Source organism: Parasteatoda tepidariorum, chromosome 5 (assembly GCF_043381705.1).
Source record: "Parasteatoda tepidariorum isolate YZ-2023 chromosome 5, CAS_Ptep_4.0, whole genome shotgun sequence".
Classification (NCBI taxonomy): domain Eukaryota; kingdom Metazoa; phylum Arthropoda; class Arachnida; order Araneae; family Theridiidae; genus Parasteatoda; species Parasteatoda tepidariorum.
Window position 1 is genome coordinate 16,555,361 of NC_092208.1, and position 25,761 is coordinate 16,581,121.

The following is a 25,761-nucleotide window of genomic DNA, read 5'->3' on the forward strand; positions in this document are numbered from 1 at the left end:
TGATGTGTAAAATAGTGAAATTAAACATTGAATCTTTCAAATTAATCACAGTATATTAGCACTAAAAAAGTAGTTTGCCTTGGAATTATATTTAATACAGGGTTCCTACTCAATTTTCAAAAAACATTCAACAGATTTCATTACATTAAAGCATATATTAAGTTGATCAATTTTAAATTTAATACTTGTGATACTTTTTTAATATGTGTAGCCCACTGCTACTAATGGTTTGATAGTTACATTGCAGTTTAAATCAGTTTGAAGATTAACAAAAATTTCCAATTGACATTAGCATAATTGCCAACTTTTAAAGATTGGCACCAGTAAAACTTTTCATGAAAAATTTTATGAAGCATATTAGGACTAATTGAAAAATAATATTTAGCATATCTGTTTCAATCTTAAAAACACAATATATTTTTATGACCTCAGAATATTAGTAATGTATTTCGGACATAAACTCTTTTAGAGTATAATCTTTTGACAAATAAACTAAAATTTACCAAACTTTCTTCACTATGCTTAATTTTTAAATCACATGTATACAAATCGTGATAAAGAAAACATAAATCAAATTACATGAAAGATAAAGCAAGCCTTGAAGATTGCATAAATTACATATCACAACGTATGCTTTGCAAATTGAAATGCAACATAGGTTGAAATAATATGAATAGCAAATGATACAGTTGGAAACATACTCAAAGTAACAAGTCATCAATCCTGATGAAAGATACATAAATCACTTTAATGTGAATTGCATTGAATAATTCTTTGAATACTTTAATTTCTCAATTCGTGGTTTGATTATCATTTGTATGAAAAAATAGATGAATAATCTGGTAATCATTGCAATGCAAAATGAGATTCATGATTCAATAAGTAACTAAAATCAGAATTGCTAAATGTTATTTATAAATCGTTTTCACAAGAATTTCAAACAGTAATCCTTAAATCCTTCTTACATAAATATTAAAGCGTGATTCATAAATCACTTAAATGATAATTGCGATGCATGATTCAGAAAAGTATCATTCTGCATGATTCATAAAGCATGCAAACCCAGATGAGTGATTCACAAATATCTTTAATGAGATCTTTGACACACTGATTCATAGATCACTTATAATCATGGAGCTTTTCAAAAGTTGCTTCAGCACAAATTTCTTTACCATTTTATATTTTATTGCATTATAAATTGCATATGTTAGAAATCACCAGATTTTCAGTATTATAAAAGGAAAAAATATCAGAATTTCGGCAAACTCTTCTTAGATTCTCTACAATTTGGAATAAAACTTTAATTTTCTCACATTAGCAAATTTTTAAAAAAAAGTTTAAAAGACCACACATTACAAATTTAGTGCATGGCATACAACACATGGCTAAAACAATGCTAATACTAGACATGGTTTCGTTAAATTTTTTCTTTTCACTGTTGGTTTTCCAGACCCTACTTGTATTTTGTGATCCAATCATAGGCGAAGGGTAAATAAGAGTAAGGGAATTTTTCTAAATTTAGATAAGATTTTGAGACTCCTACTTAGATGACTTTGAACTATCATCCTTCATTAAAAAAATCCGCAAAAGGAGATGGAGTGATTAAAATTTTTATCATTTTGTTTGAATTTTCTCTTTTTATTCTTTTCTGTAGGAAAGATTATTATTGCCGTTTCGAAAATTACCCTGAGAAAATTAAAAACTTTTGAAGCACTCTATCACAGAAATAGACTTTTTTGGGGCTATGATTTTTTTAAACAAAATTCGAGGACTTTCAAGTACCCTGGAAACCCTATAATAATTATTAAAATCGCGATCATGAAATTTGCAATCATCAAAAAAAATGAGATTCAATTATCATGAAAAAAAATATACCAACATCACTTAATCCGTATCAGCTATGTAGAATTATAAACAAATTATTGCATAATATGCTTAATAGAAAATGATCCTTTCAGAATTATATAGTTTAACTTATATAACATAGTTAAAGGAGATTGCCTCGTACAAGATAGATCACAACATTTTCAAAATCCTTATTTTAAAGCGATCTAAAAAGTATTTTTGTTATGATTTTGAAACATCTTATAACCTTCATAATTACAAGTAATAAACTTAAAAAAGAGAAAAATTTGCGCACTTAATTTGAACTAATATTTCTCTAATTTACAGTAAGATTTAAAATCAATAAAAATGCGTTAAAATTTATACTAATTAAATTTCTTTCAAATCACGATAGAATAATATATGCATACAAATATGAAAAAAAGTAGAATTTGTTAATACTAAAAGCCGAAAGTGGTTCGAAAATATTGTCTAAATAATTTACTGGTCTATTTATAATTTTTTAAAAAAATGAAGAGATACCTAAAAATTCAACAGAATAAATTAACCAACCTTCCTCAATTCAATTTTTAAAAATCAGGTTTAAAAGGAGTATTTAAATATCTGTACAACACTTTTAATTTAAATAAAAGTACCCCGTATCAGATATTACTTAACAATTTACTCGCTTGTAGCAAGCTGATTGTCCTGTTTAAAACTTTGCTTTTAATTTTGAAAATAAAAATCTCCAAAAATTCCAAGTTGAAAACAATTTTAAAATCTATAAACTATATATTGAAGTATACATTTCTTAAATTGAGAAACACAGTAACAATCACGAGACATCAAATATATGTATATATTCACGTTATTTTAGTGCCTGCAATACTAAATATTGCATTTGTCAAGATAGGTAAAATCAGATTTTTGAAAACATGAGAAGCATATCAAACATTGTTAAAAAAAATCCTTTATAATTTAATCCTTTATAATTTAAGAATTAATATTTTAGAATAATATTTACAAACAGTACAAAGTTCATGCTCTGTTAATTAGGATGTTTTTTATTTTATTCTTTAATAAAGAAAACAATTATTTACATTCATACTTTAAAAATGTGACTTCATGTTAGACGTTTAATACCTGAAGACCTCTGCATCAAAAATTTTATGAGTAAAAATGAATTATTAATTTAATAAATATCAATTAAAATAAGCTATAAATGTCCCCGGTAGCAGAATTTACAGATTGAATCTGCAGCGCTATCTTCATAAATCCAAATGTGACCGAGTGCAACCTCAATGTGGTCACAGAGATTACTGTATAAGTTCTGCTTAATCTAACAGGGGTGATTAAGCAGAACTTATACAGTAAGCCCAAGTCAAAATTCCGGAAAATTTCCTGCTTAAAAAAAAAAAAAAAAAAATTTAAATTGAAACAAATTTAAACAAGGTTTGTTTTCCTTTTTCTCAATATTTCTTAGTTCACTTAAAATATATTTAAAATTACACATATCTATGAGGACCAGGAGAAGTAATTAAAATTAACAAATATGTTTTTCTTTCCTGAGTTTATGATTATAATAACTAGTTACTGATAAAAAATGAATATTAGTCATGAATATAAGCTTATTAAGTATCTCTCTGGCTCTCCCTTACAAACAAATAAAATAAACTGCGTTTTTAAGTTCCATTTTTGAAAATTTGATTTCCAGAAACTTCTGTAATCAATGATTTTTTTTTAAACGTCTGGACCTTCGATCTCCGGAAACTTCCAGATCATTATTAGCGAAAAATCCGGAGTTTTTCTGGAGCACAATCAGCCCTGATCTAACAAACATGTAGCTAAATTTGCAAATATAAGTTCCTTCATATAAACTTTATGTTGTTTAAATTTAATTTGAATTTTATACAATGATACTATAAAAATTTATCAAATTTCAGTACAGTTAAATCTGTAATCAAGTAACAGAAAAAAATTCCTTATTTTCTGTCCTTTGTGAAATTCTCTCAATTCAGCTTTTAAATTTTTATTAGAAACAGAGATATTTTAGAAAAACTAACTAACTTCCTGGCATTACAGTCCATGTTGGACCATGGTCTCACTAACAATTTTCCTCTATATTTTAGAAAGGTGCATCAAAATTTTCTCCCATCTATTTGATTTTTAAATATAAAAATTTAGATAAAAAATCAACAGCACAAGCTGCTGTGCAGAAGAGTTTCGACTTTTCTCAATTGTCAAATTTATATTCATAACTTTAAACTAGCAATAATCAACAGTATTAATAATTTATAAATATGTATTTATATTAAATATTTTGGTAAAAAATTACTGGCAGGAAAAGTTATTCTTTTAAAAAACTAAAGTTATACATAAAGGGAGTGGCAACATTTTACTAAAAATGTGTTTTAAAGAAATGTTTCAAAAATTTTTAAAATACCAGCTTGTAAGATAATTTTTTTTAAAAATTAATCTTTAGAAATCACAAGTTATTTTTATGATAAAAAGTATTTCAAATAAGCAGTAACTGATTCTAAGCAAATGGTACTTTTACACTGGCGATGACAGCAATAATTTTTTTTTTAATATAGAGATTACTGTAAAGATTTTAAGTAATCCTACATTATATTCACATTTAACATAAAAGATTTTCACAGTGAACTCAGTTCAAAAGCTGAACATTCCTTCACTTTATTTTACAAAAAAGTATTGACCGCACCAGAATACAGCTCTTTTGCAATAAGGCAGACAGAGAGCACTTGCATATTCTATCTTTTCTTGTAAGTTCTAAAAACACAAAGACTAACTCTGAATTCCGAATCTGAGAAAACACATACTTTAAAATAGACATATTTTTCATATGCAACACACACTAACAATACCCAGTAGAATAAAAAATCAAAAGCAGTTTTCTTTGCAAAGATCTAAATCAACGAAAATCAGGGATAAACAAATTCTCTGAATTGAAAAGAGTGAAATTACATGGATAAAAACAAGTATATGGGGTAAATAACAATAATTTGCTGAAAAAATAGGAATTATATGAATATATATTGTGATTATGCAACAAAATGTAAATTAAGCAGCTTTCCAAAACTTCCGCATTATTGCACAATTTGTAAGGTTCTAAAAATATATATCCATTCCATTTGGTCCGCTAGCAGTGAATATAATGCCAAAGCATTATGTAAAAAGATTAATAAATGTATATTTTGTCAGATTAATTTTTTGCATTGTATACAATGCCCAAATTTATATATACATAGCACACATTGCACATCATACAAGCATTGTATACATTGTATGAAAAATAAGAATTATTAATTTGGCAATCATGCGGACAATTGTAAATTAATTGGTTTTCCAAAACTCCTGCACAATTCGTAAGATCCTAAAAAACAACATACATTGCCAGATTGTCTATTAGCAGTGATTACAATGCATAGGCAATATGTAAATTGTTTAATAATTGCCAGATCGATTTTAAGCATTGTATACAACGCCAGATTTTCAACTTTGCTTTTAACATAAAGCAAAAGATCAGAAAATGATATAAAAATCATAGATCTGAGGAAGAATCTCATGCTTGAAATACTGATAAATAATTACCAATCTCAATAGCTGTTTGGTGAGAGCCTGATATACTATTGTCACAATATACTTGAGGCACAGAGTACAGATCATGATCAGACTGTTTTTTAAAGTTTGAAATGAACGGCTCCATTAGAATCGAAGATTCCATGTTATCACTTCCCGAGGAGACACTTTGGGGTGATGCACTATCACTGAAGCGAGAAGTGGAGTCAGTGTCACGATTTTCACTAGAACTGGGAATTTCAGTAACAGGGAACTTTTCTCTTTCAATGTCTTTCAGGAATGAATTCCAAAAGTCAGGAGTATTATCATTTCCATAACACTAAAAAAATTAACGAAACATTAAAAAAAACTGACATTGTGGATAAACATGTCAGGATATACATAAATTAAAGTAACAAATTTAGTTGCACACAATTTAAAAATATACAATATAATAAATACATGATATATAGAGATAATTTATTGCTAGCATTTCAAATTAGTTGTTTGAAGGCACTGTTCAGAAGACTGAAGCGAGAAAATACCAATTTTGCAAATAATATTTTTTATAAAGAATAGCCAATAATCAATATAAAGCCTATAAATGATTATAAAATCAAACTGCAGCATTCTCAGATTATATTTCTTAGCCTTATTTTTTAATTTATATCCAAAATTATAAAATGAATGCAACAGCATTATACCTGTTTTAATCTAATTATCTCAACTCAGGCTTCCGAAAAAAATATATTTGCAAATGATTGATTTAACAAAACTAAAACCAGTAGTCTCATGTCAACTTAATAATTTTAATAAGCAGTTTAGCTTCAGATAAGACATGCATGATTTTTTAATAACTAATTAGCAATGTTAAACTTTTTAAAGAATAAAAAAACATAGGTACCTATTTTAAACTTATTTATCAATGAAGACTATATAAGTTAAGAAAAAGAGAATAGAAGTTAATAATCAGACAAATGCTTTTTGCAATAATTTTTAAGGGATAGAGTAAGGCAGAGGTATGTGATTACCCATGGTAAGCTTTTATTAGATGCCCCTGAAAAGAAGTGCACAAAGATAATGTAAGCAGATATTATTCCATGGTATAAATCTCGCTAATTTTTTTTTTTAATTATATTTTTCATAAAATATTTTTCTTAAATCATAATATTTTCATAAAATATATTATTTACCAATCGAAAAAAAAGTAATTTTATAAAAATAATAATTGATAATAATATAATCGAAGTTTTAGTGTTCTTTGCATAGCTGCCAACAAGAATAGGGGAAAATCCAGTAGATTCTACAAAATAAATTTCATGATAATTGTTGCAAAAGGTACAAAATATTTTACACATGAGGAATTTTAATAGTCATCAAAATAGGAAAAACTGCAATATTTTCCAGTTATGATTGATATTAAACATACTCGAAATATTGTGTATACTCATAATTTCGAATATTAATGGGCATTTAGTTCATCAAAGATAGTTAATAATTTAAAAAGAGATACTAAGATATTAATTTAAAAAAAAGACAATTTAAAAAGAGAGTTCGGAATAAAAATAAACTGAACATTTTAGAACAAACAAAAAAAAGAAGTTTTTAACTGATTTCTATAAATGAGGTTTGCTTCACTGCATATTAGTAATACTTATTTAAATATTCTAGCAAGCAATGATCTGTACAAAAATTCTATTTCAATAGGGATTTCTCCATGAAACTTAATTAATTTTAGGGAATTTTTAAAAATGTACCAGGAGAATTTTTATTAAACCAGTAGATCAGAAGAAACTAGCAAAATCCAGTAGAGTTGGCAGCTATGTCTGATCAGATGCCCAGAGCTCTTACCATTATAGCTATGATATCTTCATTTTTCATGTGATATTAACTTACCTGAGGAAAAGTATCTAACTGTCCAATGTCAGTTATCAATCCCTCATCCATTAAACTATTGAAATCCTTCATAAGAGGATCCTCCAGAAGGATATCTAAAATTTCATCTCCATTCATCATCGCAGAGTTATTAGTTTCATCCCTGAAATTTTTAGGGATTTAGAGAAATATATACAAATAACTAAGATCTATAACATTTGCATTTTTATAGACCCGAGGGAATTTTTGATTTTTTGGAATAAAAGCTCATTTTCATAACTTTCTTGTATTTTAACTCCTTTAGACCATTCTAGTCACAAATAACTTAAACAGCTTCATTTGATTTACAGCCTGCTACAAAGTACAGTATATTTAAAAAATGCTAATCTAGATCATCAAGGTCTAGTTTGCCAATCTATGACATCGAAATAGATTTTCTTTCTGCTTTATACTACTAAAATTATTTTTAAATTTTACATTAACTTCAAAATTTAATCAATATTTCATACCTTTTTCTCTTAGATGTTTTAATGCAATTGTGTGTTACATGAACCACATTACATATTTTATAAAATGCCATGAGAAACTGTGGCACAAGAAAAATTTAGATCTAGTGCAAAGTTAAACTTTTTCTTCATTTTTAAATTATAGGTGTTTAAAAAATATAAAAATAAGAATTTTGTGAATATGTAATAACTAAAAAAACAATCTCAGGGTGTGTAGCTAAATCTTTCAACAAAAAATAAGCACCTTTCAAGCACTCTAAAAATATTTTTAAGCACTATATACATTAACAAAATGCAAAATAACTTTCAAAGACTGACAAAAAGAACTCTTTTCTTGATTATATTAGCCACCATAAAAAGATACTTTTCTGTTTGATTTCAGAGGGTGGAAACTGAAGCCTGAAATTGAGAATATCTTGCAAAACGCAGAGATGCAAAGTAGAGTGCTAGAATTTCATCGAACTCAGCTCAGTTGACGCACATGCGGATTCGCAAGTATTTCATCAAACATGTAAAATGATTGGCACTTTGATACTCTATGGACCGACGGAGGGCGAAATGGATTGTGGCTGAATGAATTGTGAAACGTTGAATAGAACAACGCGAAAACCATGCTTTTGCACGTTGGCGAAAATCGACAAGGTAAAGAAAAAAATCTAGTTTTCGAAAAGGGAAAATTAAGCACTTTTTAAAAATACCCAATGAAAAAAGCACCTTTAAAAAACTAAACGGCTTTTAAAAAACGAAAATAAGCAGCTTTAAGCACTTTTTAATAACGCTATGCACCATGAATCTGTTTAAAAACTCTGTGTTTTTGATAAAATTTGCTACTTCCATGTATTAGCCAAAAATAAACTTTTGCTGGTTGATTTGATGTGTAATCACTCTTATATAACTATTTCTTTGTAGATTATTTTGACCAACCAAGCGCCAAGCCTGCAACTGGACATACAACATCTATAGATAAACCCCAATGTCTCATTTAAAAGCCAGATTTCTTTATCTTTTGTTCAAACTTCTTAGACATTTCCTTACAGTTAAATATATTTAGTAGATCATTTAAGATATATGAAAGACGCAATATTGTTTCTCAAAGAAGCTGCAGTAATTTCCTGTGTGTTACATCATGTTGTGAGTGATGATTATCATATAGTCACAACATTGCACCATTGAATTATAATTTAATTTAAAGTTTACGGAATTTTCTAAATGGTAAAAGTTTCAGTAATAACGATGACCTCAAATCACACTTGTTTGAGCTTTCTGCTGATAGACTCCAGAATTTCAATGAATGCCGGATGATGAAGTTACCAGAAATGTGGGAAAAGGTCATCGACCAGAATGGAAGACTTTGAACTAATTAAAGTTCTTTTTTTGTACAGAAATAATAAATTTTATTTCACGCTAAGAAAAAAAAATCACTTTTTATCCACACAATCCATAAAAAAAATGCAAAAAATAAAGTCTTTTTTTAAAATAGGGATTTTACTTTTCTAACTTTATTTAATTCTAATTAAATTTGATTCTATCAAAATAAAACTGAAAACTTAATTACCTGCATAAAATAGATTCCATGATAGCTAAGAGTAGGCAGTATTCTCACTTAACAACTGCTAAAAAAGATTTAAAAAGCAATATATATATATATATAGCTATATACATTTATTTATAATATTGCAATATCAATAGTAAAAACTAGATGAACAACTTTAAGATATGGTTTATGCATAGAAATTAAAAGAAATTGGTTCAATTTTACTTCAAAGTTAATTTGAAAGTAACACCTCATGCAACAAATTAATAAATGTTTTTTTTTTTTTTGGAAATAGCCGCAGTAAAGAAAAAAACATTATTATAATGTGCGACAATCTGAATTAAAATGGATTAACAGCATTTCAATCAACTTTAATGAATTTTTAGGTATGAGAAATCATTATAAAATTACCAAGATCTCATTATAGATAATTCTAATAAAGACTTGTAATTCAATAAATTTGAAAAAAATAAAAAAATATATAATTAGACATCATTAGGCTAAGTGCGATTTCATTTGCACTTTGAATACTGCATATGAAAAAAATAATGAGTCATAAAAGACAGACACTAAACATAATATATTCTGGGAAACATATAAGGTCGAAGCTCTCTTATGGAGAACTAATACAGTTCTTAATAATAGCCAATAAAGCTAAAAATTGTGAATTCATTTGAAAAGAACTATCTGAATTCTATTATGGAAACTATAATTTATTCAAAGCAAACCCATGTTTAATTTTAAATAATTGAAAATCTTTTACTAATAAAATATTTTTATCATTGAAAACAGCAGCATATTTAGTATCAGCCAGTATTGGTATGTATATTTTATTAAAGGGTAGAAAACGCTAATAATTCTTAAAAATACAAAATGTAACTTTATAAATACAGTCATTTAATTTTTACAATCATGTTATGTATACAGAACATCATCAAAAACATTCACAACACCAACCTATTACTGGAAACACTTTCAACTGGGAGGGCAACATTTTAGCAATGCAATAATAAGGTGTTCAAAATTTAAAAATTCCTTAGTCTTTTCGTTATAAAATATGCTTATAATGAATGATCGAAAAAGAGTACAATTAACAGACACAGTATAAATGATCTTAACCACGCCAAAATACAGTAGCATTAAGTACCATTTAATTACATGGTTGTTTATTTTGTTATTTCCTGAAAGTAGAGAAATAAACACAATTGTATAGCAACTGAAAGAGATCTTAACAGGTATTACGTGACAATAAAAAAAGAATTAAACGAAGAAATATTTAAGAAGGTTTTGTAAAATAAAAATATATACATCTAGATTTTTTTCTTTTTTTCGATTGAATGAGTTATTTTTAGATACGTGGTTCGAGTTATAACAAGATAACATATTGTGAGCAGATTTTAATGAAATTTTCAAAGTCTCGATAAAATTCATTTAAATTTCAATAATTTAATTACCTGCTTGTTAAAAATTAATAGCATATTTTGATAAAATTAACAATTTATAATCGAAATTACACAACACACCGGTCAACTGCTGATACAACAAGTGAGTCACACCATAAAGCTCCAACACAACAATTTTGACGTCATCGCAAAACACTGATGCCGCAAGATTTCATTGGATAAAAAACTTTTTGATTGCATCATTTAAAAATTTTGTAAAACTGAGAAAAAAAGGAAGAAACCAATATTTTTTTCCAATTTTTTAAATATTTTTACTATTACTATGAAAGAATACATAAGCAAATAGTACTTTTCAAAAAATTTTAAAATTACCACATGTATGAGTTAAACTGAAGAAAACTACGATAATAAACTGAAGTGAAATGAAATTCCAAAAAAAGCCTTTGTTTGTTTGTAAATAATAATCCTAATTTGACAGGATCCCCCTCATTTTCAATTTTTAAACTTAACTTTGCAGGGCCATTTATTCTGTTTGTTTATTGTATCAGCATGTAGAAGACCAGAATTTCTAACAGAAGAATTATTTATTTTTTGAAACATCTGATTTTTCAACTTACATAGAAAATCTGTAATACATGTCTCGCAAACTTATTTTCGATTTTTCAAAAATCTAACCTTTCGATCAATCGTGATCGAGGGTTAGAGTTATGCCCAAGATGACATTTTCTTGTTTTTAAATAATGACAATTTTATATACTTTTTTTGTTTCATAGTTTTCTAAATTTAGTTGATGGCTAGCCAATTATCTGGAATCGCTATAATTCTCTTTATTGCCTTTGGGAGCGTTGTAAGTTTCAAATTGTATACAATTTTATGTAAATTTTTATATTTTAGATACTTGAATCTTGAATTAATTTAACAGAATTTATCATAAATACAGTTGTAGACTGCAATACAAATCTAGTTATAAACATATAACAAATATCTTGTTAACACATAACGGAAGTCATTGTAGAATTTTCGTGAAAAGTCCTGTTTTTGTGAAAATTCTACTCATTTGGAGAAAATAGGATTCCACTTTTGCGATTTTATAAAAAATCACAAAATCTCAGGGTTTATCCAGGCTTGGGAAAGGTCCTGTTTTTGTGTATCTGTTAAAAATATCTCATTATTTTCAAGATCTTTAAATGTCCATGGAATTGGGTTCTTTCTCCAAAGTCCTGCTTTGTACATATATTAAAAATAGGATTCCACATTTGGGAAGAGACACAAAAACCATGTCTTACCTGAATTTGTAGTTTTAACATTATGATATAAAGATGCCATGCAATCCTTTTTTCAAAAAAAAATTTTTTTTATTAAAGGTCTACTTACTGTAATATTATATTTATATTGTACTACTATTTCTTACTATAAAATGCATATATATATATATATATACAGGGGCCTGTCAGGGCCGAATTTACTACCATTTAGCGGTACCTTCACAAATTGAACTTTAAGAAAAGCGGTAGCTTCTTAAAATTTTATTTTTGTATCCCGTCAGAAACAATAAATTCACATTTTTACCACATTTTTGTGTTAATTTTTTAACATAATTTTTAATTTTTACAAATTATGTCTAAAAGTTTCACAAAATAGGTATACCTCACAGAAAAACCTAGACAGACCCCTGATATATATATTATCGAATGCCCAGCTTGTGCGAATGGGCCATGCACTGTCTTACTATTCAATACAAAAGAAAGAAAAAAGTAGAAGTATCTTCAGTGTCAAAAATAATAATTTGTGAATAATGCAGCTTAATGTAAAATTGTTTTTGAAGTCTTCATTAGCAGACCCAAATTTCTGCTATATAGGTCCCTTTGTATAATTTGTACAACTTTTAAACTACTACTAACTCAACGAATGTCTTACCTATCTATTAATAATATGTTTTGTCTTTGTTAATTTAGGGGAGAACTGTTTTGCCATATTTTTCAAATACTGAGAAATCATTAATTTTATCATTTTTTAACACTTGTTATAACTTTTAACTGTATATTTATCCTATTGATGAGGAAGCAGTGTGACACCTTTAGATTATCTTGATAATGAGATTATCTTGAATAACAATTATTAAAAGTCTCAAAATTTTTCTTTGTTTAAAATGTTACTTCATTTTGAGTGTTGCTCTTTTAAAATGTTACTTTAAATTGTTGTCTTCATTCTGGACAGTTATATTGTTGTTCATCTTTGCAAAGAGACAGATAATGAGATCTGCTTTAGGAGATTATCTTGATAATGAGATTATCTTGAATAACAATTATTGAAAGTCTCAAAATTTTTCTTCTTTGTTTAAAATGTTACTTCATTTTGACTGTTGCTCTTTTAAAATGTTACTTTAAGTTGTTGTCTTCATTCTAGACAGTTATATTGTTGTTCATCTTTGCAAAGAGACAGATAATGAGATCTGCTTTATGAGATTATCTTGATAATGAGATTATCTTGATTAACAATTATTGAAAGTCTTAAAATTTTTCTTTGTTTAAAATGTTACTTCATTTTGACTGTTGCTCTTTTAAAATGTTACTTTAAGTTGTTGTCTTCATTCTAGACAGTTATATTGTTGTTCATTTTTGCAAAGAGACAGATAATGAGATTTGCTTTAAGATCAAGGCGTGGACCTCATGCATCTGTTGGATCAGGTGCTCCAAAGGTAATAGTTAAATAATTATAATAAATAACTGTTTTTCTAATCGCATGAAAAGTTTGATTTCTACGATTGAACAAATGAAAAAGGGACAGGCATTATAAATTAAGCTATAAATTAAGCGCTATAAATTAAGACACATTGCAATGAATTCAGACAATATAGCACTGTTCGAAAAGGAAGATAAGAGTACCATGTGTAATTTATTAGCCAGTTCACATGAGTGCATTTAAAATAAATATAAAATCGTGTCTAGAAGGATGCTCCCAGAAAAAAACCATAAAACCCTTTTATTCTTGAAGGTGGAAAGGGATAACATTTTTCCTTTGCATAAACAAAAAGCTGCGCATATGTCATTAGTCGCAACTCTACAATTACTAACTACTATTCACTTCATCCATAACATCAATTGCTTTATTAGAGATCACAGTGTTTTTTGACCTAGATCTTGAAAACATTTAAATAATTTGTTTTTGCTATCCAGTGTTTGCCGGCTATTCGACAATAAATGTCCACATTTAGCATTAAACTAATCTTTTGCCTCTAAAAATCGTTGCTGCCTTATTCAGCTCTAGCTGCATCCATCTTAACTTAAATTTATATGAACTTTCAATGCAAGCTGTTTAATTAGTTATTTGTAATCTGTAGTACACTTTTGTTATTTTAGTTTGTAACTTTAAAAGTTAGCTTTGTTGCTACTGTATTTCTGATGCTATCGGTGCATTCAGTTTTCATTTGATCAACAATTATACGTAAATCTATTTATTCATTTTTGTTTTATCTTTTGTTTTAGTCACTGTGCAGAGAAATTGATAGGCGACTTAATGCCATCGATCACATCAAAAGTGAGCCTTGGTTACTAAAAAGTACAAATAAGCAGTTGTTTGAAAGTGAAGATATTACACAATGTAAGTTGTTTTTCTTTTATAATTAGTAGAAATTGTCTCCTCTAATTTAATACAGTCTGTAAAATTATTTACCAAACAGGATTTATCACAAAACTCTAAATGTTAGAAGAATTTAAAAAATTTATTACAATTTCCTAATAGTTTGAGGCATTTCACAAAATTTTGAATCTTATAAAAATGCATCCCGAAATTCCAAACTCTAAGAATGAACTACTCACAAAATGTTGAATTTCTTATTTCTTTTTTATTTCTATTTAATTTTTAAAAAATATATATAATTCGTAATTTTAGAGCTAAATAAATGATGAAACTTAATCTGTTCATAGATTTTTTTAGATATATCTAAATAATAATCTAATAATTTTGATATATAAAATAATAATTTCATATACAACTATATTGTTTTACCTTAAAATAGACTAATAGTGTTACAATTAAATAATTATTTTTAATAGAATGCTGCAATCTCTTGTACTTGCCGCTTCTTGCCTATTAATCAATTGAGTGTTAAATGTTTTTTTGCATTTTGTTTCCTATGCAACTTACTAATTTTCTCCCTTCTTATTCAGTTGGGATGCATTTGATAGTAGAGTAATTTCCACAAAAACTCTCTCAACCAGGAAATGCTTGGTCATTTAAAATATCAACTGTTTGTTAGACAAGAAGTAAAATTCTAGCTGATTGGTTCATATGTCTGCTTTTGTGTCCAACTGACTGTTTGCATTGCCTAAGAACATTGCCTCTTTTTCTTATAATTTTTCCATTCATATATTTAATCCCCCTTCCTGTTATTTATTCCTGTAAAGAGATTTATTTCAAAAATTCTTTTTAATCAATTAAAAAATCATTGGTTTGTTTGGCAAGAGGTAAAATCTTGACTGACTCATCTGTTTGCATCTTGCCTATTAAAATGTCAAAATAAAAATTTTTAATTTTTTAGTGACACCTCATTTGTATCGGATGAAAGTTATTGATGATGTTAAAGAGTTATGTAAGTGTAATTTTTTTATGACAAAAATCTGGTTTGTGTTATGTATACATTTAGACTTTTTTTTTTTAAACAAATTTTTTTCCTCAATTTTTCTAATACTACCAATATATTTTTGTTTGTTCAAATTAATTTTACTTTATGACTGATTTGTTTGTAATGATGATTTCTATACTAAAAGCGGCTTGCCCGAACATTTTCGGGTTCACGTTCTGTCTCTGGAGCAGTGAACCCTAGTTTTTCTCAACCAGAATATTTCCTTCCCCCTCATTCCCTACTGCTCCCAAATTGAGAGGCGTATAAGCTGTCATCGTAAATCACTCACTGTGCTAGAATATTTCTGTTCAAATAGATGTAAATAGTTTGAGTTTTTTTTTTTTTTTTATATATATGTTTGAGCCCCCACTCAAACCAAAAGTTTACCTTTAATAAACAGATTATTTTTATTCTCTCCCACATCTTCGATATATTGAATTTTAACTTATAATGCTACGTCTTTGAATAATTTAAATCGTTTTGTACTTTTAAATTTCAAATAATTTTAGAAAAAGCAATTTCATTTAAGTGTGAATTGCAGTAAAGTATTTCTTGCCTAAATACTAATGTAATATTTAATGAACTAATTTATGAATTTTTAATATTACTAATTTTCTATATTATTTAACTAATTTATTAAATTAGTTAATTGTTGTTGTTGTTTTAAATAAAAGAAGATTATTTTGCCTACAAAAAAAATGTAAATTTTTTTTCTTCTGGATATTGAAGTTAACTCTAAAATCACTCTCTCCTCTTTCTGTAATGACTTTCTTGGCGTTTATCTAAAACTCCCATCACTCAAAGCACTAGTTTTATTTGTACTGTAGTTTAACGATTCTTTGTCTTATAATTTTATAATCTTTCTTCAAATAAAGCACAGAAAATAGAAGACAGGAAATCCAGAAATAATTTTCTAATTACTGATCTCTTTTTTTTTTGTGGCCAGTGAAAGAAATTTTATGAGTCAATTTTTTTTAGTTCCAAATTTCAGAATTAAAAAGTAACATAAACTTAAACAACTCTTAATTGCATGTTTTTTATAAAAAGTATAAAATTATATAAAAATGGAATATGAGGATATATATACATTTGAGGCTTTTGCAAAATATTTGAATTGTCCAGTATTAATTAACTAATGCAGAAGTTTTTTGAACAAAAGATTTTTTATAAAACTTAAAAAGATCTCTGAAAATGCCTGTTTATTTGGCCTTTAATATATCTGTTTAAATTATTTATTGTAGTGGACAAAATTCTTTTAATTTTAGTTTTGTAAAATAACAATTCACTGCTTTTGATGCCACTTGGGAGACTATTTTTCAAAAAAAAAATAGGAAATTCTTTAGCAGTTGAAGGGTATGTAAATATAATGTAGATTATTAAAAAAGAATTGCATTTGTTACATATGATTTATGTTTGTATAATTTCTGTGCATTTATAAAATAGAATTATATACATCAAGAACTTATTTAAATTTTTGGATAAACTTTGCTCTTTCTTTGAAATCTGATAGTAAATATTTTTTTTAATTTTCTGTATCTTGTTTATCTATGCATTAAAAATTACATCTTTTGCAAATGGTATATCTTTTAATGTTTTCTAGTTTAAACCCAAAAATTTATATCTTAAGTTACAGAAAATGCAAATACCTATACTATTTTATTTTAGTTTTTATAAACTTTTTTTTTTGTCTGTTGGGTAAATTCATCAATTTTTTCAACTATTTAGTGTGCAAAGTTTCTAGGCATTTTTAATGTACACTATGCTCACTATATCTCAAACTTCTATAACTCGAAAACCTTTTTATGTCAAAGAAATATTTTCCCCCTTAGCATTATCTATCCACCTTATGTTAATTTGAATTCCTATGTCGAAGAGTTTCTTCGCAAAACCTTGTTGTGTCAAATTTTTTTCGAAATAAAAAAGCAATTTTTCTGGAAAAATCCCAATGTAAGTTTATTATAAACCAATTCTTTTCTATTTAGTGTATAATTATTTTTGTCTTACCTTCAAAAATGAAATTGTCATTTTTGTATATAGACTTATAGTCAACTATCTATACATACATATTTATTGAAAGTTATTCTTATGTTTCGTGACTTTTTAGAGCAAGTCTTTAGAATATATTTTTCTACTTTTCAGAACTTATTAATTCTAAACTTGTTATCTCGAAAACTTGCTATTTCGAAATGTTTTTAGCTTCTTTGGGAGATATCGAGAGTACACTGTAATTTCTCTTTTTTCAGGTCGCTTAATAAAGAAAGAAAATATTGCCAAATCCCGCCATATCCAGGAAGATGTACTTCATTATTTTGTAAGACTTCATAGAAATAATGTGTTCCTTAATATAAATATACAAGTTTTGTACAAATTTTTATCTCTCTATGAGCATGCCAGATATCAAGATGAGGTTAGTATTTTATTTATTTTATTAATTTTTGTTTGTCTATTTTACTGTGTATGACTGTGAGCTGGTTAGATTGTCGATTAGCATGCATTTGTGGGATTCTAATTAAGCACTTTTGTAGAAAATAGGGTGCATAACATTTTTAAAAAGTGTTTATTTTTGATTTACATTTTTTAAAAGCCGTGAAAGGTATTTTTTTTTTTCGAGGTTTGTAAAAAGTGCTTCATTTTCTATCTTTCAAAAAGAGATTTTTTTTTGCTGCTTCGATTGTCATTCTAAATTTCTAAAAATGCATAATTTTCTCTGCAATATTCATCAGAAACTAGTTATTTTATCATGATTTGAATTTTATTGATTTTATGGTTGAAAATTAGGAACTTTAAATGATAGAAAAAAATTATTTTTATTACTGCACAGATCCTAAATACGATTTTTTTTTTTTTTTTTTGCTAAGTGATTAAAAATATATCTTGAGTGCTTAAAGGGTGCTTATTTTTTGTTGAAAAATCTGGCTAAGCACCCTGAGAAAAATGTATCAAATAATAATTTGTGGACTTTGACAAAATCAACTTTGGAAACCAAAAAAATTATAATTTGATCTGCTATTAATAAATTCTTTAATGATATTTCATATTTTCATCTGGAAATTTGTTGAGTCTGATGTCTATTTTAATAAGAGATTTTGCAATTCCCATTCTTTTCTTTATGTATGTATTAGTAACTTCTGTTATTACCCTTCTAAAAATTTCTCATTATGCTGAGTGGACTTATTCATTTATTAAGTGATACTTTAAAATCATCCCAAATTGTGGATTTTTAAATTACCTATTTTTAATGAGTGTCACTGTAAGTGATTTGGATCATAAGTGATTCCTTTTTAAAAATGAAATAATTATTTTTTACATGTTCACACAATTTAATTATAGTTAAAAAACAATGCAATTACTTAGCATATTTATAGTTACGGAATGCTGTTTACAGAAGTACCCGTGACAGGATTCAGCCGCTATGCACCGGTACAGGCTTACCAGTTCTTTGAAGTGAAACATTCATCAAAATTTTTAATTTTTTGTATTTAAGTCTTTGGAATTAGTTTTCAAAAATCATTAATTGAAGTTTTTAGGAAAAGGAAAATACATTTTTTATATTTCAATTAGGGAAAAAATTTCCAAGCATACAAACCGATTCTTGAATTATTTGAAACCAATATTCCTTTTTTCCTAAAAATCAGGAATTTTTAGTCTTGATTTATTTTAATCTCATTACTGAGAAATTTATTTCCTTTATAGTTCATTTTTCATAGATTATTTTTTTTGGATCAATTTTTTAATTTTTTCTGTTATTTTAATGAATTTCTAATGATTTTTTTTTTTTTCATTTTAAGCTCATTTTGCTTGTGTATTAATTTTTTTTGTATATGAACTTTGAATACTGTCTTTTTTTTTAATAAGTGTTGATGATGAACAGAGTTTTTCATGATTAAAGAATTTACATTTAAACAATATGCAATTTGAAGAAAATAGAAAAGCATTTGAAAATACAATGCAATTCTAATATTCTTGAAAATTGTTAACTAAATATTGTTAAATTCCTATTTTTATTTATCAGGCATTTATGAATTTTTTTTTCATTCATTAATTATTTTAATTTTAATTATTTTATTTTTTATTAAATATTTTATTTAAGAAAAGCTATGATTTCAAAAACTTTAAGAGACATTAATTTTCCCTGATAATAAATATTTGCTGTTATGCATTATTTTAATTGGTTATCAAATTGTTATTCATATTAAGTTATTAAAATTCATTTATTATACCATACAGAACAGTAAACTTTGTTATTTATAATTTATGTTCATTCAATGTTTCTAAACTCATTACTTTTTAAATTTTTGATTGCAATATTCCATCATTATTTTTTAGGTTTTTTCATATCAAGAATATTGCCAGTTTACTGAACTTTTGAACGAATTAAAGAAAAAGTAAGTGCAGTTACAATAGGAAATTTCAAATTTTTATTTATTTTATATTTTACAAGGTGTTAAAGATGTAAGAAAAATGTGTTAGCTATCCTTTATTTATATTAAAACTTACTGTTTCAAATAATCTTAAATGCAATAGTTGTTAAGTCTGCTCAGAATTATAAACAATATTTTTAAAATTCCTATATTTCTTATTCCTTAATAATATTTCTTATATTTTTCTTGTTCTGGTTATACATTATAGTTAAATAAAATATGAATAAAGTTTCAAGTTGAGAGGTGTTTACTAGAACTAAATTTAAAAACTACTCCTTTTTTTGTTAAATTGCACAAAATATTTTACATTATTCATCAACTACTTGTATCGCCACATATAGTTATCTCTCGAATACTATATGGGGCAAATAAAGGCATGTTCTGAGATGCGCATGTTAGAATGATAATGAGAATTGTGTCAGTAAGACCTTATTAACACTTTTGCTTGGAAATCCGAATCTATAATCTTGTCTGAACCACAGTGTTTCCTCTAAAAGTTATTATTTTAAGAACAGTATTATGTAATTTTACCCAATTAGCATTGCAATATCTCTTTTCGTTTTCTGATTTTTTTGAATTGTTGATCATTAATGGGACACTTGGTATTTGAATTTTAAATTGCATTCTTAGGAAGAGGGAGAAAAAACAGAAGAAAAAAATTTTCTACACTCTTTTAATGTTATTTTTTTAAATCTCTGTCGTCACTTGAAATGTGACGCTTTTTTATGAATAATATGCTATTTTTAAAAGTGCTGTGAGTTTTCAACAGTTAGTCATGACTGTTAGGTCAAGTTTATCTTATATTTAGCCAGCATATTCTATGTTAATTCTAAAAATAGTACCAAATGTATTGTTTGGGATCTACTTTTTTAATATTTAAAAAGTTACTCCAATGCTGCATTATCTGGGCTCGTAAAAATTGAGAATTATTCTTTCATTTTGATGATTTTAGAAGTGAGAAGAAATTTTTCCGAATTTCTGATTTTTAAAAAGTTTAATAATTCTATTAAGTAAAATACCTAAACTTTGTGTCTAAAGTCCTGATAATTCTTTAAGAAATCCAAAAGGGAAAATTTCGGCGAAAATTTAAAAAAAAAAAAACATTTTTTATGTTTGAAATTTTGATTGTTATTTTGCTAAACTTTTTACATAGATTTTGTAAAATGTTAGCTATATTTAACCTAAAGTTAAATTCTAAGTGAGAATTTATTATTTATTTTAGAATTTTTCTTTAAAAAAGAAATAATGAACTATGTATTTAGTTCTATTCCATTGTAAATTTAAAATTTTTTGAAGATTTTAGTTAAAAATTTTATTAACCATAGGCGCAGTGCGAGGGGGGCACAATTTTTGTTTTTAGAAAACTATTCGTTTATTTTAAGTTTTATGTATATATTCATATTTATTTTTTATATGTATACTAATATATGAATATATGTATAAAACTTAAAATAGACAAACAGTTTTTTAAGAACAAAAAGTGTACCACCCCTCATGCTACGCTAATTCTGTAACCATATTATTGAATTAGAAAAAAATTATTTTGATATTTATGCATTACAATTTTTTTTTTTTTAGCTGTTAACAAGACATAAAAAAGTTGTAGTGNAAGTGATTAAAAATTCATCTTGAGTGCTTAAAGGGTGCTTATTTTTTTTTGAAAAATCTGGCTAAGAACCCCGAGAAAAATGTATCAAATAATAATTTGTGGAATTTGACATTTGACAAAATCAACTTTGGATACCAAAAAAATTATAATTTGATCTGCTATTAATAAATTCTTTAATGATATTTCATATTTTCATCTGGAAATTTGTTGAGTCTAGTATCTATTTTATTAAGAGATTGGACCATTTCCATTCTATTCTTTATGTATTAGTAACTTCAGCTATTACCCTTGTAAAAATTTCTCATTACACTGAGCGGACTTATTCATTTTATTAAATGATACTTTAAAATCATCCCAAATTGTGGATTTTTAAATTACCAATTTTTAATGAGTGTAAGTGATTTGGATCATAAGTGATTATTTTTTAAAACTGAAATAATTTTTTTTACATGTTCACACAATTTAATTATAGTTAAGAAACAATGCAATTACATAGCATATTTATATTTACGGAATGCTGTATACAGAAGTGCCAGTGACAGGATTCAGCCGCTGAGTACCGGTACAGGCTTACCAGTTTTTTAAGTGAAATATTCATCGAAATTTTTAACCCAAATGTATTTAAATCTTTGTAATTAGTTTTCAAAAATCATTAATTGGAGTTTTTATAAGAAAAGGAAAATACATTTTTCATATTTCAATCAGGGAAAAAATTTCCATTCATACAAATCGATTCTTGAATTATTTGAATCCAATATTCTTTTTTCCTAACAACCAGGAATTTTTAGTCTTGATTTATTTGAATCTCATTACTGAGAAATTTATTTCCTTTATAGGGCATTATTCATAGATACATTTTTTAAAATCATTTTTTAACTTTTTCTATTATTTTAATAAATTTCTAATTATTCTTTTTTTCATTTTAAGCACATTTTGCTCGTGTATTAATTTTTTTTTCTATATAAACTTTAAATAGTGCCTTTTTTTTTAATAAGTGTTGATGTTGAACAGAGTTTTTATGATATAAAAAATTTACATTTAAAAAATATGCAATCTTTCAATTTAAAGAAGATTAAAAAACATTTGGAAATACAATTCAATTCTAATGTTCTTGAAAATTGTAACTAAATATTGTTAAATTCCTTTTTATCAGGCATTTATTTACATTTCTTTCATACATTAATTACATTTATTTTAATTATTTTACTTTTTACTAAGTATTTTATCTGAAAAAAGCTATGATTTCAAAAACTTTTAGAGACATTATCATCATTTTAAGGTTCATTTTTAATGGTTTTTAGAATTTTTTTTTTTTTTTTTTTTGCATTCTTGCATTATTTAGGAATTCTTAAGGTCATGAACATTCATTTCCTGATAATAAATATTTGTTATTGTTATTATACATTATTTTAATTGGTTATCAAATTGTTACTCGTGTTTAGTTATTAAAATTCATTTATTATACCATGCAAAATAGAAAATTTTGTTAATGATTTATGTTGCATTCAATGCTTCTAAACCACTATACTTTTTAAAATTTTGATTGCAATATTCCATCATTATTTTTTAGGTTTTTTCATATCAAGAATATTGCCAGTTTACTGAACTTTTGAACGAATTAAAGAAAAAGTAAGTACAATTACAATAAGAAATTTCAAATGTATAATTTTTTTTTGTCTATATAAGGTAAGATAAAAATAAATATTTATAAATGTTAAATATATGCAAGAAAAGTCCGTTAACTATCCTTCATTTAAATTGAAACTTGCTGTTTCAAACATTCTGAAATGCAATAGTTTTTAATATCCTACAGAGAATTATAAACAATATTTTTTAAATTCTTCTATTTCTTATTCCTTAATAATATTTCTTATATTTTTCTTGTTCTGGTTATACATTATTGTTAAATGGAATATGAATAAAGTTACAAGTTGTGAGGAAGTGTTTACTAGAACTAAATTTAAAAACAATTCCCTTTTTTATTTAATTGCACAAAATATTTTACATTATTGATGAACTACTTATATCTCTTGAATACTATATGTGGTGAATAAAGGCATGATCACATGTTAGAATAATAATGAGAATTGTTTTAGCTGCATGTAAGACCTTCCTAAGACTTTTACATGGAAATCCATTAATTTTGTCTGTAACCCAGTGATTATTCTAATAGTTATTATTTTATGAACAGTGTTATATAGTCTTACCCAGTTAACAGGGCACTATCTTCTCATGAATTTAGTAACTAGCTTTGTTTTTTGATACGAAAGAAATCTTGTTTCCTAAACAGAATGCAAAAAATTATGCAATTTTATCCCTTTCTGTTTTCTGAATTTATTTTTTTTAAGTTTTTAGTCATAAATGGGACACTTTGTATTTGAATTTTAAATTGCATTTGAAAAGGTGGGGGAAAAAACAGAAAAATAATTTTTGTATTCTCTTTTATGGTTATTTTTTTAAATCTCTGTCTTCACATGAAATTTAATGCTTTTTTTTGTGAATACTATGCTATTTTTATAACTGCTGTGAGTTTTCAACAGTTAGTTATGATTATTAGGTCAAGTTTAGCTTATATTTAGCCAGTACATTTTATGTTAATTTTGAAAATAGCACCAAATGTTAGTATGAAATGTTTGAGATCTACTTTTTTAATATTTAAAAAGTTGCTCCAATGCTGCTTTATCTGTGCTCATAAGAATTTGTAAAAATGGAGAATTCTTTGATTTTGATGATTTTTGAAGTGGGAAAAATTTTGACAAATTGCTGATGTTTAAAAAGTTTAATAATTCTTAAAAGTAAAGTATTTAAGCTTTGTTTCTAAAATCCTGATAATCCTTTAAGGACTCCAACTGGATAGAAAGGGAAAATTTTACAAAAAAAAATAATAATTTTTTATATTTGAAATTTTGATTATTTTTCTAAATTTTTTTTTTAATTTTTCTTCTCAAATATTTAGAATTGAAGTTATAGTCGTTTTTAAACATGTTCTCAAGTCGTAACGAAATGTCAATTTCATAATTAAATGCATTTTGCGAAAAAGGTTATTATAGAATCCTTTGAAACTTTTTACATAGATTTTGTAAAATGTTAGCTATATTTAACCACAAGTTAAATTCTAAGTGAGGATTTATTATTTTTACCATGTAACAATTTTTCTTTAAAAAATAAATTATGAATCATTGTAAATTTGAAATTTTTTGAGGATTTTAGTTCAAAATTTTATTAACCATATGTGCAGCATGAAGGGGGCACGATTTTTGTTTTTAGAAAACTATTCGTTTCTTGTAAGTTTTATGTATATATTCTTATTTATTTTTTATATGTATATTAATATACAAATGTGTTTATAAAACTTAAAATAGACCAACAGTTTTCTGAAAACAAAAAGTGTGCCACCCCCTGAAACAGCGCCTTTGCTGATAATCATATTGTTGATTTGGAGAAAAATTATTTTGATATTTATGTATTACACTTTTGTAAAGCTGTTAACAGGATATAAAAAAGTTGTTTACTCTGAATTTTGAAAAAAAATTTATATGTTTTTAAAGTTTACTTTAGATTTATAATTTTAGTACCCTGTTTACCAATAATAAAATTTTAATTAAGGCTCTTTAAAAAAAAAAATTATAATAATAATTGTATTGGACCCAGTTTTTAAGGTAACATGATATATATTGACTAAAATTAAACCTTTGCCTCAAAGGTTTAAAATGTTTTGGTGGGAGAACTATAAAAAACATTCTTAAATTCTCCTCAGAATTTTTATCAGATTTACATTGAATCATATTCATTTAATTTCAGCTTCATTCACTCATATGATGCTTCAAAGAGTGCCACAGAAAACACACATTTTGCAGAGAAGAATCTGAAAGATGAGAGCTTTGAGCCTCTTTTGATAAATACTTTTTCCTCTTCCACCGAAAGTCTCACCAACAAGTTTACTAACGAGACGACCGTCTGACAATTCCATATATTTTTTTTTCTTACTATATATGTTTGTTTGTGATAATGATATTTTTAAAGATGTCTTATAAATGTTATGTCAATAAAATATTTATTGGATGGTATAATTTTTTATTGCGTATGATTGTGAATGTATCACAGGTCTTTCTTAACAACGCATGATTCCCTCCCAGTACCGAACTAATTATCAGAGAAGTGTAGTCAAAGAGAAGGAAACATTATCTCCTCCCCCATGCGTAGTCTCACCTCCTGAAATTGTCCAAGCCCGAGGAAAGGATTGAGTTTGGTATCATTACACATTTGGTCTACAAGTTTATTTTGATTTTTTCTATCTGTGCTTGTGATATCTCAATTTAAAATAATTTTTGCACCATCTTCATTTTGCAATGACAGTGTCATCTATGAGCCAGAAATTTTTTTTTT

At 26.2% G+C, this 25,761-nt stretch overlaps 2 protein-coding genes across 9 annotated transcripts in view; one reads left to right on the plus strand and one right to left on the minus strand.

Moving 5' to 3' along the window:
* The window catches only part of LOC107456962 (uncharacterized), a 28,642-nt gene extending 17,727 nt beyond the window's left edge, over nt 1-10,915 (minus strand). The window contains exons 1-4 of one of the 6 annotated variants that reach the window (XM_016074966.3): nt 10,773-10,915; nt 9,340-9,397; nt 7,300-7,441; nt 5,437-5,743 (exon numbers count right to left, since the gene is read on the minus strand). In XM_016074966.3, the coding sequence (XP_015930452.2) occupies nt 5,437-5,743; nt 7,300-7,441; nt 9,340-9,359 (469 nt within the window). In that variant the 5' untranslated portion in view covers nt 9,360-9,397; nt 10,773-10,915. Of the gene's footprint in view, nt 1-5,436; nt 5,744-7,299; nt 7,442-9,339; nt 9,398-10,275 lie in introns of all 6 variants that reach the window. The other 5 variants (XM_016074969.3, XM_016074967.4, XM_071181131.1 and 2 more) reach the window with 5 other exon arrangements.
* Nucleotides 10,916-11,130: 215 nt separating this feature from the next.
* On the plus strand, nt 11,131-25,445 carry LOC107456952 (protein C1orf43 homolog). Of its 3 annotated transcripts, none has more exons than XM_071181133.1 (7): nt 11,131-11,568; nt 13,318-13,419; nt 14,207-14,321; nt 15,262-15,312; nt 17,589-17,752; nt 22,946-23,004; nt 25,177-25,445. In XM_071181133.1, the coding sequence occupies exons 1-7, from the start codon at nt 11,512-11,514 to the stop codon at nt 25,334-25,336; spliced, it is 708 nt and encodes a 235-aa protein (XP_071037234.1). In that variant the 5' UTR covers nt 11,131-11,511; the 3' UTR covers nt 25,337-25,445. The 3 variants fall into 3 exon arrangements, with proteins under 3 accessions (XP_071037234.1, XP_042900756.1, XP_071037235.1); XM_043044822.2 differs by lacking the exon at nt 22,946-23,004 and adding an exon at nt 19,672-19,730 and having other exon boundaries at nt 11,167-11,568; XM_071181134.1 differs by lacking the exon at nt 22,946-23,004 and adding an exon at nt 19,672-19,730 and having other exon boundaries at nt 11,431-11,568; nt 13,322-13,419.
* Nucleotides 25,446-25,761: the final 316 nt, after the last annotated feature.